The following is a 15,024-nucleotide window of genomic DNA, read 5'->3' on the forward strand; positions in this document are numbered from 1 at the left end:
AGATTTAAAACTGAGGTGAGATGTATGTGGTATTCTACTCTCGCAGAGGGTGGTGTGAATTTGTGGAACTCGCTGCCCCATCGTGCAATAGAGTCGGAATCATTAAATGATTTCAAGAAGGAGATGCATATCTTTCTGATTTTTTTTAAAATGGTTAAAGGGATATGGGGAACAGGCAGGGAGGTGGATTTGAGACCAGGAAGTGATCAGCCATGATCTGATTGAATGGCGGAGCAGGCCCGAAGGGCTGAATTGCCCACTTCTGCTCCTAATCCTATATTCCGATATTCCTCCACCTCCCCTGCCACCTTCAACAATTTGTGCACATACATCCCCCCTGTCGCCATGATCCTGCACCCTCTTTTTAGTTGTATCCTTTATTTTATATTGCCTCTCCTTTTCCTTCCTACCAAAATGTATCACTTCACACTTCTCTGTATTAAATTTCACTTGTCATATGTTTATCCATTCTACTAGCCTGTCTATGTTCTTTTGCAGTCTATCAAGACCCTCATAATTCACAATATTGCCAAGTAGTAATAATAAATTTTATTATTGTCACAAGTAGGCTTACACTTACACTGCAATGAAGTTACTGTGATAATCCCCTAGTCGCCACACTCCGACGCATGTTTGGGTACACATAGGGAGAATTCAGAAAGTCTAATGTCGAATTCACCTAACAAGCACTTGTGCCACCTACAAATTTTAAAACTATGCCCGCACAACCAAATCTTGATTATTGATATAAAGCAGCTGGTCCAGTGCCAACTCTATGAGGACATCACGAGACACCTTCCTCCCAGTCCAAAATAAACAACTGTTCACCATTATCCCCATTTCCTCTTTTGTGTCCTTCCTAACACTTTCCCTTTAATCCCAAAGATTTCAATGATCTGAAAGGCAAACAAAATCTTTGTCAAATGCCTCATTCTATCATTCAACATTCCCTCAGTATCTCACTGAACTATCAGCTTGGATTTCCGGTGGGGCTTGAATCTACAATCTTCTGATTCAGGAGACCATTGTTGCCAAATATTGAAGTTAAATTGAACTGAAAAAATTGGGATACTACAATTTTTGGATACATTGCCCATAATTGTCAACATTGAAAAAAATAGATTTATTTTAGCAGAAATAAATACATTTTTATTTTACTTTCAGGCTACAGAAATGGGTGTAACCCAAGACAGCCACGTGGCTCTACTGAGAGCACTCTTGGCTGAAAAAGATGAGGATCTCAATCAGCTCAACAAAGAACTGAAGAAACTTCAGCTCACCAACAACCAACTATTGGAAGAACAGTGTTTAGTAATGTCAACAAATAAAAGACTTCAGAAGGAGGTAGCTTTTCTGTTATCAATTTCTCTCGCTATTCATGAATGCACAGATGCTTAAATAAGGATTTCATACATGTGAAGAAGATACAAGTTTCAAAGAAAAATTGGAAAGCACATCTTTCTACATTTTCTTTATATATCAGAGTTAAAGAAATGCAGGAGAAATAAATGTATCAAGATGTGCCTTCACTGTGGCTGTTTGATATTATGTGGTATTCTATTTCAGAAGGCCAGTTGGTGAAGGATAATACTGGAGACAATCTTTATTCAATCTTATTTATTTGCAGAGTTAAACATTATAAGCACACACCTCCTAACTCAACCACACACAGTTTCACTAAGTGTCTCTTTATACGTTCTTAAGTGAAACCTCAATTGATGTCCTCCTCTGGATATAATTAAATGTAATTGACATACCATTGTGACTGCTGGATCACTTATAGCCTGGCTTATGCTAGCCTTCCAGTTGCTGCCATTTTGATAAGAACCTTTATGTTGGTGACCAGAGAAGCCACCTGTTTGACCCAGACAAAACTACTTTTATTGTACCAATTTGTTCCTGTGACCCACATAAAATACCAAGCGAAATGATTGGTGAGTACGCACCACACATGCTCTGCCCATTTATATCAACATTGAGTGGCTTAATAATAATAATCTTTATTAGTGTCACAAGTAGGCTTACATCAACACTTTAAATGAACAGGGACTATTGGGGCTCAAAGCATTTTAGGGGAATCAGCAGGAAGGCTCCTCCGGGGCCCACAAATACAACCTGCTCCACTGCTGGCCTGTTGGCATTGCCATCTGTCCCCGACTCAAACCCCAATTCTCCAGGACAGGACTTTCCTCCGGCTCCACAGAGAGTGACCTGTAATAGAGATAAGTACGGTAGGTCAAAAGAGGAATAAGGAAGCACGGAATCATGTTTACCAGTGTTTTTGAGTTGAGAGGATAGCATTTGGGAAATTAAACGGTGGAAGGAAGGGTCAGCTGATGACAATGCAATAAATTGGGTGATACAAAAAGGGAAAATATCAGCTAACAGGAGTCAGTCATGAGGAGCAACCAGGAAGACATAAGGTTGAAAAAACTCCTGCATATCAGACAGTAAATTGAATTACTGAAATCATTGCATCGCAGATCATCTGTGTCATTGTGGAATAACTGTACTCCAGGTATAATTGTACTACTCTGACTAAACGGATAAGAACGAGTGCTGTTTGCAAACCTCTCAAACGCCAATGCTCAATTAGTAGTTGGCTCATATTCTATAGCCAAGAAGTTAATTCGCAAATAACTGTGAGTGATTTAAAACAACTTGAGGAGAGGCCAAAAAGAAGCAAACTACAGTTTGCATATTTTTTCAATACTTTGGGAATAGGTTTGAAATTACAAAACAGCCTTGTATTAATTTCCAGTTATAATTGTTGTACAACTGAAAGGACACAGCACCCACCTGATAGCATTACAGCATCAACTAAAGAGAGTTAATTGGCTGTGCTACACCAGTGACAAAGAATTACTATACAACATAAAAGGCTCGTTGTATTTGAGCGCTTAGGGATAATGCAGTTGGAAATATTATTTGAATCAAAACAGAGGTTTGCATTGTGCGCTCTTAATTAGACCTTATCAATGATCAGAAAGAGAAGTAAAGATAATTAAGAAAAGTATTGCTGCCCTCAAGGTCAGAGCATTAATCCAGCGAGTGGTTGAATCACAGGAATCATCTTGGGTAAGGGCCTGAGATGAGAGGTTAAAGTGCCATGTCTATTACAGGCTGGAGACCACTGGCAATTTTCAAATTGAGATACTGTATGACACACCTAGGACCCTGACTATAATTCAGAGATTCAAATCACCAATGCCTATCTGGCTAGTGTTCCTTAACTTTTATTTTTGTAGACTATTGCTAATCCTACTATTGAAAAGCCTCCTGGATTGTTTGAGCGTTCACATAACACCACTATAACACAATTAGTGCCTCTGGAGGACATATGCTAAGGTGTGTATCAAATTACCACGGTCAATTCTTGCCTCACAACCCACTCAGTGAAGAAATTTCTCCTTATCTCAGTTCTAAATGATCGACCCCTTATTCTGAGTCTGTGCTCCAAGTTCTAGATGCCTCCACCAGAGACTATGGACTCAATTTACCCAGTCTCTCATCAGAGGACAACACTCTCATCCCAGGGACCAATCCAGTGATCCTTTACTGTATGGCTCCATTTCAAGAATACCCTTCCTTAAATATGAAGACAAAAAGTACACATGATGGGCGTAATTTAATGGAAAAGCTTTGAAATATCATTTGTGGTGGGTTTTGCTGGGAGTTTCCTGCCGGCTGTCATACAGTATCTCAATTTGAAAATTGCCAGTGGTCTCCAGCCTGTAATAGACGTGGCGAGTTCTTCACCACTACCTAACGACACTTAGGACGTGATTCTCCGGAAAGATTTCTAAGTGTGGTAGCAAGCAGGAACTGCCACAAACTTCCCAGCGCCCTGCCCAGCGAGGCCGGGAATGCTATTCAACGTTAATTGGTCCACTTTTAAAAAATATATTTTTGATTCTCCTTTTTCACCTTTTCTTCAAAATTTACACCCACCAACAATCAACGGTAACACATACAATGTTAATCCCCTTATCAACAACAATCCCATCCTCCCACCAACCCCTAAACAATAACCCAAATGTCAACACAAACATCAAATAAACATCACCCACAGTCACCATCAACATACACAGTCGTCGTCCCCCGCACTCCCCCCCCCCCAACCCCCTGCTAATGTTTGATGTCATCCAATTCTTGAAAGTGCATAATGAATAACGTCCATGAATTGTAGAACCAGTCCATCCTTCCTCTCAGTTCAAACTTCACTTTCTCAAGAATTCCACCAGGTCCCCCTGCCACGCCAGGGCACAGGGTGAAGAGGTTGACCTCCACCCCAACAGGATACACCGACAGGCGATCAACGAGGCGAAGGCTACATCTGCCCCCGCGCCCATTTCCAACCCCAGCTACTCCGACACCCCGAATATGGCCTCCCTAGGACCCGGGTCCAGTTTCATGTGCATTACTTTAGAGATTGCCCTAAACACCTCCTTCCATTAATCCTCCAGCTTTGGACAGGGCCAAAACATATGAACGTGGTTTGTGCCCCCCTCCCCCCTCAACATTCACACACATCTTCTACCCCCTCAAAGAGCCGGCTCATCCTCGCCCTTGTGAGGTGTGCTCTATATACTACCTTCAGCTGTATCTGCCCCAACCTCGTGCACGAGGTGGAGGCATTCACTCTCCGGCGCACCTCACATCGGAACCCCTCCTCCATGCCCGCTCCCAACTCTTTCTCCCACTTTGCTTTGATCCCTTCCAACGGTGCCTTCTCCTCTTCAAAAATAACCCCGTAAACCACCGACACTACCCCCTTCTCCAGATCCCTGTCGTCAGTACCTCCTCCAGCAATGTGGAGGCCGGCTCCACTGGGAATCTCTGTATCTCCTTCTTGGCAAAGTCTCAAACCTGCATGTATGTAAACATTTCCCCTGCTCCAGCCCGTACTTCGCTCCCAGCTCCTTCAATCCTGCAAACCGACCCCCTGAAAACAAATCCTTTAGTGCCCGAACTCCCTTCTCTTTCCATCTCTGAAAATTTCCATCCCACTTCCCTGGCTCAAATCTGTGATTCTCCCGAATCGGCATTTCCTTGACCTTGCCCCCAACCTGGAGTGCTGGCGAAACTGCCTCCAAATTCTCAACGATTCTATTACCATCCTGAGTATTTCCCCGGTGCCGTCGGGAGCGGCGCTGTCGCTACTGCCTTCAATCCCAACCCCCTACACAAACTCTCCTCCATTCTGACCCACTGGGAATCAACCCCTCTGACCCAAGTCCGCACCTTCACAACACTCGCCGCCCAGTAATAATACATAAGGTTCGGAAGACCCAACCCCCCTTCCCGTCTGTAGCAGCACCTTTCTAACTCTAGCCACCTTCCTTCCCCATATGAACGAGGTAATCATTCCTCCAATCTCTCTAAAAAATGCCTTTGGCAGGAAGTTCGGCAGGCATTGGAAAATAAACAGGAATCGCGGCAACACATTCATTTTAACCGCCTGTACCCAACCCGCCAGTGATGGAGGGAGACCATCCCACCTTCCCAAATCAGCTTTCAACCTCCCCAGCAAACTAGAAATGTTGTACCTACGGAGCCCCTCCAAATCCCGAGTAACCTGCACCCCGAGGTACCTAAAGTGAGTCCCTGCCCTATGGAATGAAATGAAATGAAAATCGCTTATTGTCACAAGTAGGCTTCAAATGAAGTTACTGCGAAAAGCCCCTAGTCGCCACATTCCGGCGCCTGTTCGGGGAGCCCCCCCACCCCTGCCCCCACCCCCGGCCGAGACATCACAAAATATTCACTGTTGTCTAGATTTAGTTTGTACCCCGAGAAAGACCCAAACACCCAAAGCAGCTCCAATATTCCCCCTATTGACACGTTCAGTTCTGACACATATAACAGCAAATCATCCGCATATAAGGACACCCTATGCTCTACCCCCACCCACCAAATCCCTTTCCATACCCCTGAACTTCTTTTTTTTTAAATATATTTTATTAAAGTTTTCAAACACAATTTTTCCACTTTACAAATCAATATAAGAGATAACACAATAACTGATAAGTAACATTATTTAAATAAAATAGTGAACTAGCAAAGTAACAAGAAATAGTGCTCCCCCCCCCTTCCCTACCCCCCCCCCTCTCCCCCCCTCTGGGCTGCGGCTGCTGACGATCTATTTTCCCTTAACGTTCCGCGAGATAGTCAAGGAACGGTTGCCACCGCCTGGAGAACCCCTGAACCGATCGTCTCAACGCAAACTTCATCCGTTCCAGTTTTATGAACCCTGCCATGTCGTTTATCCAGGCCTCCACACCGGGGGGGTTTCGCTTCCTTCCACATAAATAAGATCCTTCGCCGGGCTACCAGGGACGCAAAGGCCAGAATATCGGCCTCTTTCGCCTCCTGCACTCCCGGCTCTTCCGCTACCCCAAATATAGCTAACCTCCAGCCTGGCTTGACCCGGACCTTCACCACCTTTGAAATCACTCTTGCCACTCCCCTCCAGTACTCATCCAGTGCCGGGCACGACCAGAACATAGGTGTGTGGTTCCCAAGCACCTCCCGCAGCTGTCCTCCACTCCGAAGAACCTGCTCAGTCTTGCTCCTGTCATGTGTACTCTGAGTAGAACCTTGAATTGTATCAGGCTAAGCCTGGCACACGAGGAAGAGGCATTTACCCTACTTAGGGCATCAGCCCACAGCCCCTCCTCAATCTCCTCCCCCAGCTCTTCTTCCCATTTTCCTTTCAGCTCCTCTATCAGCGCCTCCCCCTCGTCTCTCATCTCCTGATATATTTCGGACACTTTGCCCTCCCCGACCCATACCCCCGAAATCACTCTATCCTGGATCTCCTGTGTCGGGAGCAGCGGAAATTCCCTCACCTGTTGTCTCGTAAACGCCCTCACTTGCATATATCTAAATATATTCCCCGGGGACAACTCATACTTAATAAACAAGTCTCTTAATCTCCTAATTCCTGCCCGATGCCAGCTCTGGAACCCTCCGTCCATCCTTCCTGGGACAAACCTATGGTTATTCCTGATCGGGGACCACACCGAGGCACCCGTCACCCCCCTATGTCACCTCCATTGCCCCCAGATCCTTAAGGTTGCCACCACCACTGGGTTCGTGGTGTACCTTTTCGGGGAAAGTGGTAGCGGTGCCGTCACCAGCGCCTTTAGGCTCGTTCCTTTACAGGACGCCATCTCCAGCCTCTTCCACGCCACCCCCTCTCCCTCCCTCATCCACTTGTAAACCATCGCCACATTGGCGGCCCAGTAATAGTCGTCCAGTTTCGGCAACGCCAGTCCCCCTCTGTCCCTGCTGCGCTGCAGGAACCCCCTCCTTACCCTCGGGGTCTTCCCTGCCCACACGAAACTCATAACACTCCTATCTGTTTTCTTGAAAAAGGCCTTAGTGATCAAAATGGGGAGACATTGAAACACAAAAAGAAACCTTGGGAGGATCATCATCTTTACCGCCTGCACTCTGCCCGCCAGTGAGAGCGGCAGCATATCCCACCTCTTGAAATCCTCCTCCATCTGCTCCACCAGCCGCGTCAGATTGAGTTTGTGTAGAGTTCTGCAGCTCTTGGCTACCTGAATCCCCAAATATCGGAAGCTCCTTCTACTCTCCTTAACGGCAGGGCATCTATCCCTCTTCCCTGATCCCTGGGGTGTACTACGAAAAGCTCACTCTTCCCCATATTAAGCCTATATCCCGAAAAATCTCCAAACTCCCTCAATATCTGCGTAACCTCTGTCATCCCCTCCACAGGATCCGCCACATACAGCAGTAGGTCATCTGCGTAGAGCGACACTCGATGTTCCTCTCCCCCTCGAACCACCCCCCTCCATTTCCTAGAGTCTCTCAACGCTATGGCCAGTGGTTCAATTGCCAGTGCGAACAGTAATGGGGACAGGGGGCACCCCTGCCTTGTTCCCCTATGTAACCGAAAATACTCCGATCTCTGCCGATTTGTGACTACACTTGCCACTGGGGCCCCATAGAGGAGTTTGACCCAACTGACAAACCCCTCCCTGAACCCAAACCTCCTCAACACCTCCCATAAATACTCCCACTCTACCCTATCGAATGCCTTCTCTGCATCCATCGCTACCACTATCTCTGCCTCCCCCTCCGCTGGGGGCACCATTATCACCCCCAACAGCCGTCGCACATTGACATTCGGTTGTCTCCCCTTTACAAACCCTGTCTGGTCTTCATGCACCACCCCCGGGACACAATCCTCGATCCTCGTCGCTAGCACTTTTGCTAGCAACTTGGCGTCTACATTCAGGAGCGAGATAGGCCTATATGACCCGCATTGCAGCGGATCTTTATCCTGCTTCAGGGTTAGTGATATCGTCGCCTCCGACATTGTCGGGGGTAGGGTCCCCCCTTCTCTGGCCTCGTTAAAGGTTCTCGCCAGCAGCGGGGCCAACAAGTCCACATATTTCCTGTTAAATTCCACCGGGAACCCGTCAGGTCCCGGGGTCTTCCCTGCTTGCATGTTCCCCAGCCCTTTAGTCACCTCTTCCACCCCAATTGGTGCCCCCAGACCTGCCACCTCCTGCTCCTCCACCCTTGGGAACCTTAGTTGGTCCAGAAACTGTTGCATCCCCTCTTTTCCCTCCGGGGGTTGGGACCTATATAGCCTCCCATAAAAGGTCTTAAACACCTCATTTACCTTCCCTGCTCTCCGTTCCGTAGTTCCCGTTTCATCCCTGACTCCCCCTATTTCCCTCGCCGCTATCCTCTTACGAAGTTGGTGGGCCAGCAGCCGGCTCGCCTTTTCCCCATATTCGTATCTCATCCCCTGTGCCTTCCTCCACTGTGCCTCTGCCCTACCTGTGGTCAGCAGGTCAAACTCCGTCTGAAGTCTTCGCCTCTCTCTATATAGTCCTTCATCCGGGGCCTCCGCATATCTTTTATCCACACTCAAAATCTCCCCCACTAATCTCTCCCTTTCTTTGCCCTCTTTTTTCTCCTTGTAAGCCCTAATGGAGATCAACTCTCCCCTAACCACCGCCTTCAGCGCTTCCCATACTACCCCCACCTGGATCTCACCGTCATCATTGGCCTCCAGGTACCTCTTAATACATCCCCGCACCCTTCCACAGACCCCCTCATCCGCCAATAGTCCCACATCCAGTCGCCAGAGTGGGCGCTGTTCCCTCTCCTCTCCTAGTTCCAGATCCACCCAGTGCGGGGCATGGTCTGAAACGGCTATGGCCGAATACTCCGTTCCTGCCACCCTCGAAAGCAGTGCCCTGCTCAAAACAAAGAAATTTATCTGGGAGTATACCTTATGGACATGGGAGAAAAAGGAGAACTCTTTGGCCAATGGCCTGGCAAATCTCCACGGATCCACTCCCCCCATTTGCTCCATGAACCCCCTGAGCACCTTGGCCGCTGCCGGCCTTCTTCCGGTCATGGATCTAGACCGATCTAACCATGGATCCAGCACAGTATTGAAATCCCCCCCCATTACCAGGCTTCCCACCTCCAGGTCCGGGATACGTTCCAGCATCCGCTTCATAAATCCCGCGTCGTCCCAGTTCGGGACATATACATTAACCAGCACGACCTCCTTTCCCTGCAATCTACCACTCACCATCACATATCTACCACCGTTGTCCACCACTATATTCCTAGTCTCGAACGACACCCGTTTCCCCACCAATATCACCACCCCTCTATTTCTCGCGTGCACCCCTGAGTGGAACACCTGTCCCACCCATCCTTTCCTTAACCTAACCTGATCCGCCACCTTCAGTGTGTCTCCTGAAGCATGACCACGTCTGCCTTCAGTCCTTTTAAGTGCGCGAACACTTGGGCCCTCTTAATCGGCCCATTTAGGTCTCTCACATTCCACGTGGTCAGCCGGATTGGGCCCCCCCCCACCCCCCACCCCGCCGATTAGCCATCCCCTATTCTCGGCCAGTCCCCCGTCCAGGTGCCGTGCACCCAACCGTCCCCCAGGCGGCGCACTCCCGTCCCGACCACCTCTTCCCTTGCCAGCTCCCTCTAGCTCCCAGCAGCAGCAACCCAGTTGACCCCCCCCGCTAGATCCCCATCTAGCATGGTTACTCCCCCATGATACTTCCGAAAGTCAGCTGACTCCAACTGACCCCGGCTTCCCTCGCTCTCTCCTTGACGCCCCCCGTGTGTGGAACTCTCCTCCTTCTTGCGCCTATCTTCCCGCCATCATCTTCCTAGCGTGGGAAAAAACCCACGCTTTCCTGGATCGGCCCCGCCCCCCCATGGCGCAACTCCTCCATTCCCCATCCCCCCCCTCAGTCCCTTTTTCCACCGGCGCCCACATTTCTCAGTGTCCCCCCGTCAAGAAGAGAAAAACCCCCGTCTATCGTCCCGATACTGTGAACCTCCCATTCCCCAATTTACATTTCTGTACATCAACATCGTCATCTCCCCCACAGCATCAGTCCCTCCGTTCTGGTCCAATTTCTCTTCTTGGATGAAGGTCCATGCCTCATCTGACGTTTCAAAGTAGTAATGTTTGCCTTGGTGCGTGACCCACAATCGCGCCGGCTGCAGCATCCCAAACTTTATTTTCTTCTTGTGAAGCACCGCCTTGGCCCGATTAAAGCTCGCCCTCCTTCTCACCACCTCCGCGCTCCAGTCCTGATACACTCGTATCACCGCATTCTCCCACCTGCTACTCCGTACCTTCTTGGCCCAGCTCAAAACGGCCTCTCTGTCGGTGAAGCGGTGAAATCTCACCACTATCGCCCTTGGTGGTTCTCCAGCCTTTGGTCTCCTCACAAGGACCCGGTGAGCCCCTTCCACCTCCAGGGGGCCCGAGGGGGCCTCAGCTCCCAATAGCGAATGGAGCATCGTGCTCACATAAGCCCCAACGTCAGCTCCCTCCACTCCCTCGGGGAGACCCAGAATCCGGAGGTTCTTTCTCCTCGAGCTGTTCTCCAGGACTTCGAGCCTTTCGATACACCTCTTATGTAGCGCCTCGTGCGTCTCCATTTTTACCGCTAGGCCCAGAATCTCATCCTCGTTCTCAGATGCCTTCGCCTTCACCCCACGGAGCTCTATCGCCTGGGCCTTTTGCGTTTCTTTTAGCCCTTCGATTGCCAATAACATCGGCGCCAGCACCTCCTTCTTTAATTCCTCCACACTCCGTCGGAGGAATTCCTGCTGGTCCGGGCCCCATGTCGTCTGGGCTCCATCCGTCGCCATCTTGCTTCTTCCTTCTCTTCTCTGCCGCTGCTCCAAAGGATCCTTCGCAATCTGGCCACTACCACCGATCCTTTCTATACACACCCGGGGGGATTACTTCCTTCGTCACCCCACACTGGGTTTGGTCAAAAACAAATTCCGTTGGGGCTCCCAAAAAGAGCCCAAACGTCCGTTAGAACGGGAGCTGCCGAAACGTGCGGCTTAGCAGTGCATCGCCGCAACTGGAAGTTCTCACCCCTGAACTTCTTAACGCGATGGCCAACAGCTCAATCGCGAGTGCAGAAAAACCCTTACCTGCAGATATCTAAACCCAATCCCTGCTAGCAGTTCAAATTTCTCCTCCAAATCCTTCAAGCTAGGGAAGCTCCCATCTATAAATAGATCTCCTATCCTCTCAATTCCTACTCTCTACCATCTCCGAACCCTTCATCTAGCCTTTCCGGCACAAACCAATGGTTGTAAATTGGGGCCCAGACCAATGCTCCCTCCGCTCTCCTATATTTCCTCCACTGCCCCCAGACTCTCAGAGCCGCCACCACCACCGGGCTTGTGGAGTACCGGGCCAGCGAGAACGGCAGAGGTGCCGTTATCAGTGCCCCCAAACTTGTGTTCTTACACGATGTCACCTCTACTCACACCCACACCGACTTCCCCCTCCTTATCCTTCTTAAGCATCAGGGAAATCGATGCCTGCCCCAAAATTTGTGGTAACACCCCCTTCCCTATCGCCTCTTCAAACATCCCCACCATCAGCGGTGCCAGCTTATTGTTCCTTGAATTTTTTAGAATATTCCACCGGAAACCCATCCGGCCCTGCCACCTTCCCCGACTGCATCCTCCCAATCGCATCTTTTATCTCCTGCTCCACTATCGCCTCCTCCAATGTAGCCCTGTCCCCCTCCCCTAACCGCAGGTACTCCAACCCATCTAGAAATTCCTGCATCTCACGGTCTCCCCCAGGTGGCTCCAATCTATACAACCTCTCAGAAAATTCCTTGAAGACCTTGTTAATTTGATCCGGAGCCACCACCAACTTCCCTGCCCTGTCCCTCATCTGAACAATTTCAATTGCCGCCGCCCCCCTCCGAAGCTGACCCACTAACATGCTCCTCGATGCTCATAAACGGCACCCCTTGCTCGACTCAGTTGGCGCACCGCCTTCCTGGTAGACAGTCGGTCAAAGCTCGCCTGTAGTTGCTTCCTCTTTTCCAACTTCGATGGATCCCCATCTTCTGCATAACTCCTATCTACCTCCAACATCTCATCTATTACCCTCTGACGCTTCAACCTCTCCTCTTTGTCCACCTTAGCCTTAAACAAGGTCACCTCACCCCTCGCCACCGCCTTTAAAGCCTCTCAGACAACCGCCTTCCACACCTCCCCTGTGCAGTTAAAACCTACATATTCCTCAATTACTTTCTCAATTTATCACAGAACCCTCGGTCCCCCAACGGTCCCACATCTGATTTCCACCCCGGCCTCTGTACTCTCCCTTCTGTTAATTGGTTCATTTAACGAGGCCCCACGGCATTCACAAATGAAGGCTTGTCAGCCGGTTCGCCAGGACCGCACTCACTAGCCTCCCCCCCCCCCCACCCCCCCTCCCACCCCCCCTCCCACTGCCAACAAGGTCGAGCAGCACATAAACAGGAGTTGCACAACCAACCCTACTCACCTCACAGCCATGGCGCCGAGACGACTGGCCCCAAGATTTGGAGACGCGGACCTAGGGAGGCTCCTAGGTAAGGTCAAGACCCAGAGGGATGTTCTGTTCCTCCGAGGGTCGCGGAGGTTGAGCCACAAGGCAGCGAGTGCCGCCTGGGAGGAAGTGGCAGTGGCCGTCAGCTCGGGAAGCATGACCAGGAGAAGTGGCCTCCAGTGCCGCAAGAAATTCAATGACCTACACCGGGCAGCACGGGTGAGTTGACACCAAACATCCCCCCCCCCCACCCCCCGCACCAAGACCTCTCTTTCTCCACACGAGCATTCATCCCCCCCCCCTCCAATCCTCTATGCAACCCCGAACCATCCCTTCACCTCCCCTCCCAATGCAGAGGTTGGCGCACACTGCAGTGGTGTGGAAACATCCGGCCACACCCGGAGGACTTGCCACACATGAGTTGTCATTGCCACACAGACTGACCCATCCCTCCCACTGGCTTTGTGTCTATTTTCCTGAAGGTCCTCCAGCCGACAGCGCCAGCCCATGCAATGACAGCCTGAGTGGCCACATAGGCCTCGTGTTTCGGGTCTCCGCTTTGGTGTCAGGTCTCTGTACTGGCCAGGTGCTCAGCGGGTATGCCTTATCCCCCAAGAGCAAATCAGCCATCCTGTGGTGGTCCTCGAAGAGGCTAGGGATGACCAACTGACCCAGGATGTAGCTGTCTTGCACACTCCCTGGGATGCGCCGAATCTTCATGTGGTGGTCACACATGAGCTGTATATTCAGGGAGTGGAAGCCTTTCCTGCTAATGTAAGGCACTCCTAGATGGCCCAGTAGGCGCAAGGCAACATGAGTGCAGATTATCAGCCCCTGGACATGGGGCATCCCAGCAATGGCTGAGAATCCTGCTGCTTGGGCATCTTGTTCCCTGTCAAAGTTGAGGTAGTTTTCCGCCCGGGCATCCGTGACCTGTCGGATGCACCTGTGGACTGTATCCTGAGAGATGCCACACAGGTTCCCATTCAAGCCCTGGAAGGATCCCGAGGCGTAAAGATTCAGCACCGTGGTGACCTTGACGGCCACAGAGAGTGGGTATCCTCCTTCTCCACCTGGTGCCACGCCCAAGAGGACATGGCAAAGGTACCGCACCATCTACTTTTTGAGGTGGAGCCTCCTGTGGCATGCGCTGTCCGTCATTTGTTCAGATGACAAGCGATGCCAATACATCCTGGGCCATCGTGGGTCTCCCCGCCAGGTCCTCAGGTGTAGGGAGGGTGTGGGACATGAGCCGCTGCCTCAAGCCTCTGCAGATACTGCTGCTGCCACTGTCTGGTTGTCCGGCCTACCAGCAGCACCACTAGGGCCTTATTCTGCGGGGTCCAAAATACCATCCATAACGTTCAATATCTGTAAGGAATTGGGAGAGGCTGTTAAACTGACAAACAGCGGTGGCTCCCACCCCTGGTCCCTCCATTTCCCCCTCAATGGACCCCAGATCCTGTACCCCAGACACCCGCACATAACTTCACCTGGACTGGGCGCTGGTCGTCTCCCCCCCCCCCCCCCCCCCCCCCCCCCCCCCCCCCCCGTAGCGCTCACCCACCCTCCGGCTGTGGACATGTTCCTGGAGCTGTGTCCCATCCCCCGGGCATTCAGATGTTGGCTGCTATGTCTGTGGTGTTGCCTCCTGCAGTGTTCAGGCACAGTGTCCAAGCATCGTGGTCTGAATGGGATGCTCGGCAATGATTCCCACATTCTAAATGGCCCGCCCTCACACGGGAATTCACTGGGGTTGTCTGAGGCCAATGTGTTAACTACGATTGCAATTCAGCAATATTCGGCCGCACTGCCAGAGGCCTCAGCAGTCGATGGGGGTTATGGGTGGTCAGTGGGGCAGACGGGCAGGGACATGGGTTGCTCCTGGAGCAGGTACACACAATCCAGGAGCCGTGCGGGGTTGGCCCCCCCCCTACCCCCACCCCCCACCACCACCTTCCATCCCCCCCCCCTCCACCATCCCTCCTCTCCCCCCCCTTCCCAGCAGCCACCTCCCATGGTGGCCCACCCCAGCCATGGATGCCACCCCCACCTACTGCTGAGCACAGGGGCGGCAAGCTCAGCGCCTCCGAGCTATTTGCCTGTGAGCAAAGATGGCCACTCACCTCGTTGGCTCCCCA

At 50.8% G+C, this 15,024-nt stretch overlaps 1 protein-coding gene across 2 annotated transcripts in view; it reads left to right on the forward strand.

Annotated features, from left to right (window-relative positions):
* Nucleotides 1-15,024, forward strand: part of LOC140428016 (uncharacterized) — a 147,684-nt gene that overhangs the window by 47,736 nt on the left and 84,924 nt on the right. For both annotated transcript variants that reach the window (XM_072513965.1, XM_072513966.1), the window contains one exon: nt 1,165-1,344. In XM_072513965.1, the coding sequence (XP_072370066.1) occupies nt 1,165-1,344 (180 nt within the window). The remainder of the gene's footprint in view (nt 1-1,164; nt 1,345-15,024) is intronic.

The sequence above is a fragment of the Scyliorhinus torazame genome, chromosome 8, assembly GCF_047496885.1.
Source record: "Scyliorhinus torazame isolate Kashiwa2021f chromosome 8, sScyTor2.1, whole genome shotgun sequence".
Lineage (NCBI taxonomy): Eukaryota > Metazoa > Chordata > Chondrichthyes > Carcharhiniformes > Scyliorhinidae > Scyliorhinus > Scyliorhinus torazame.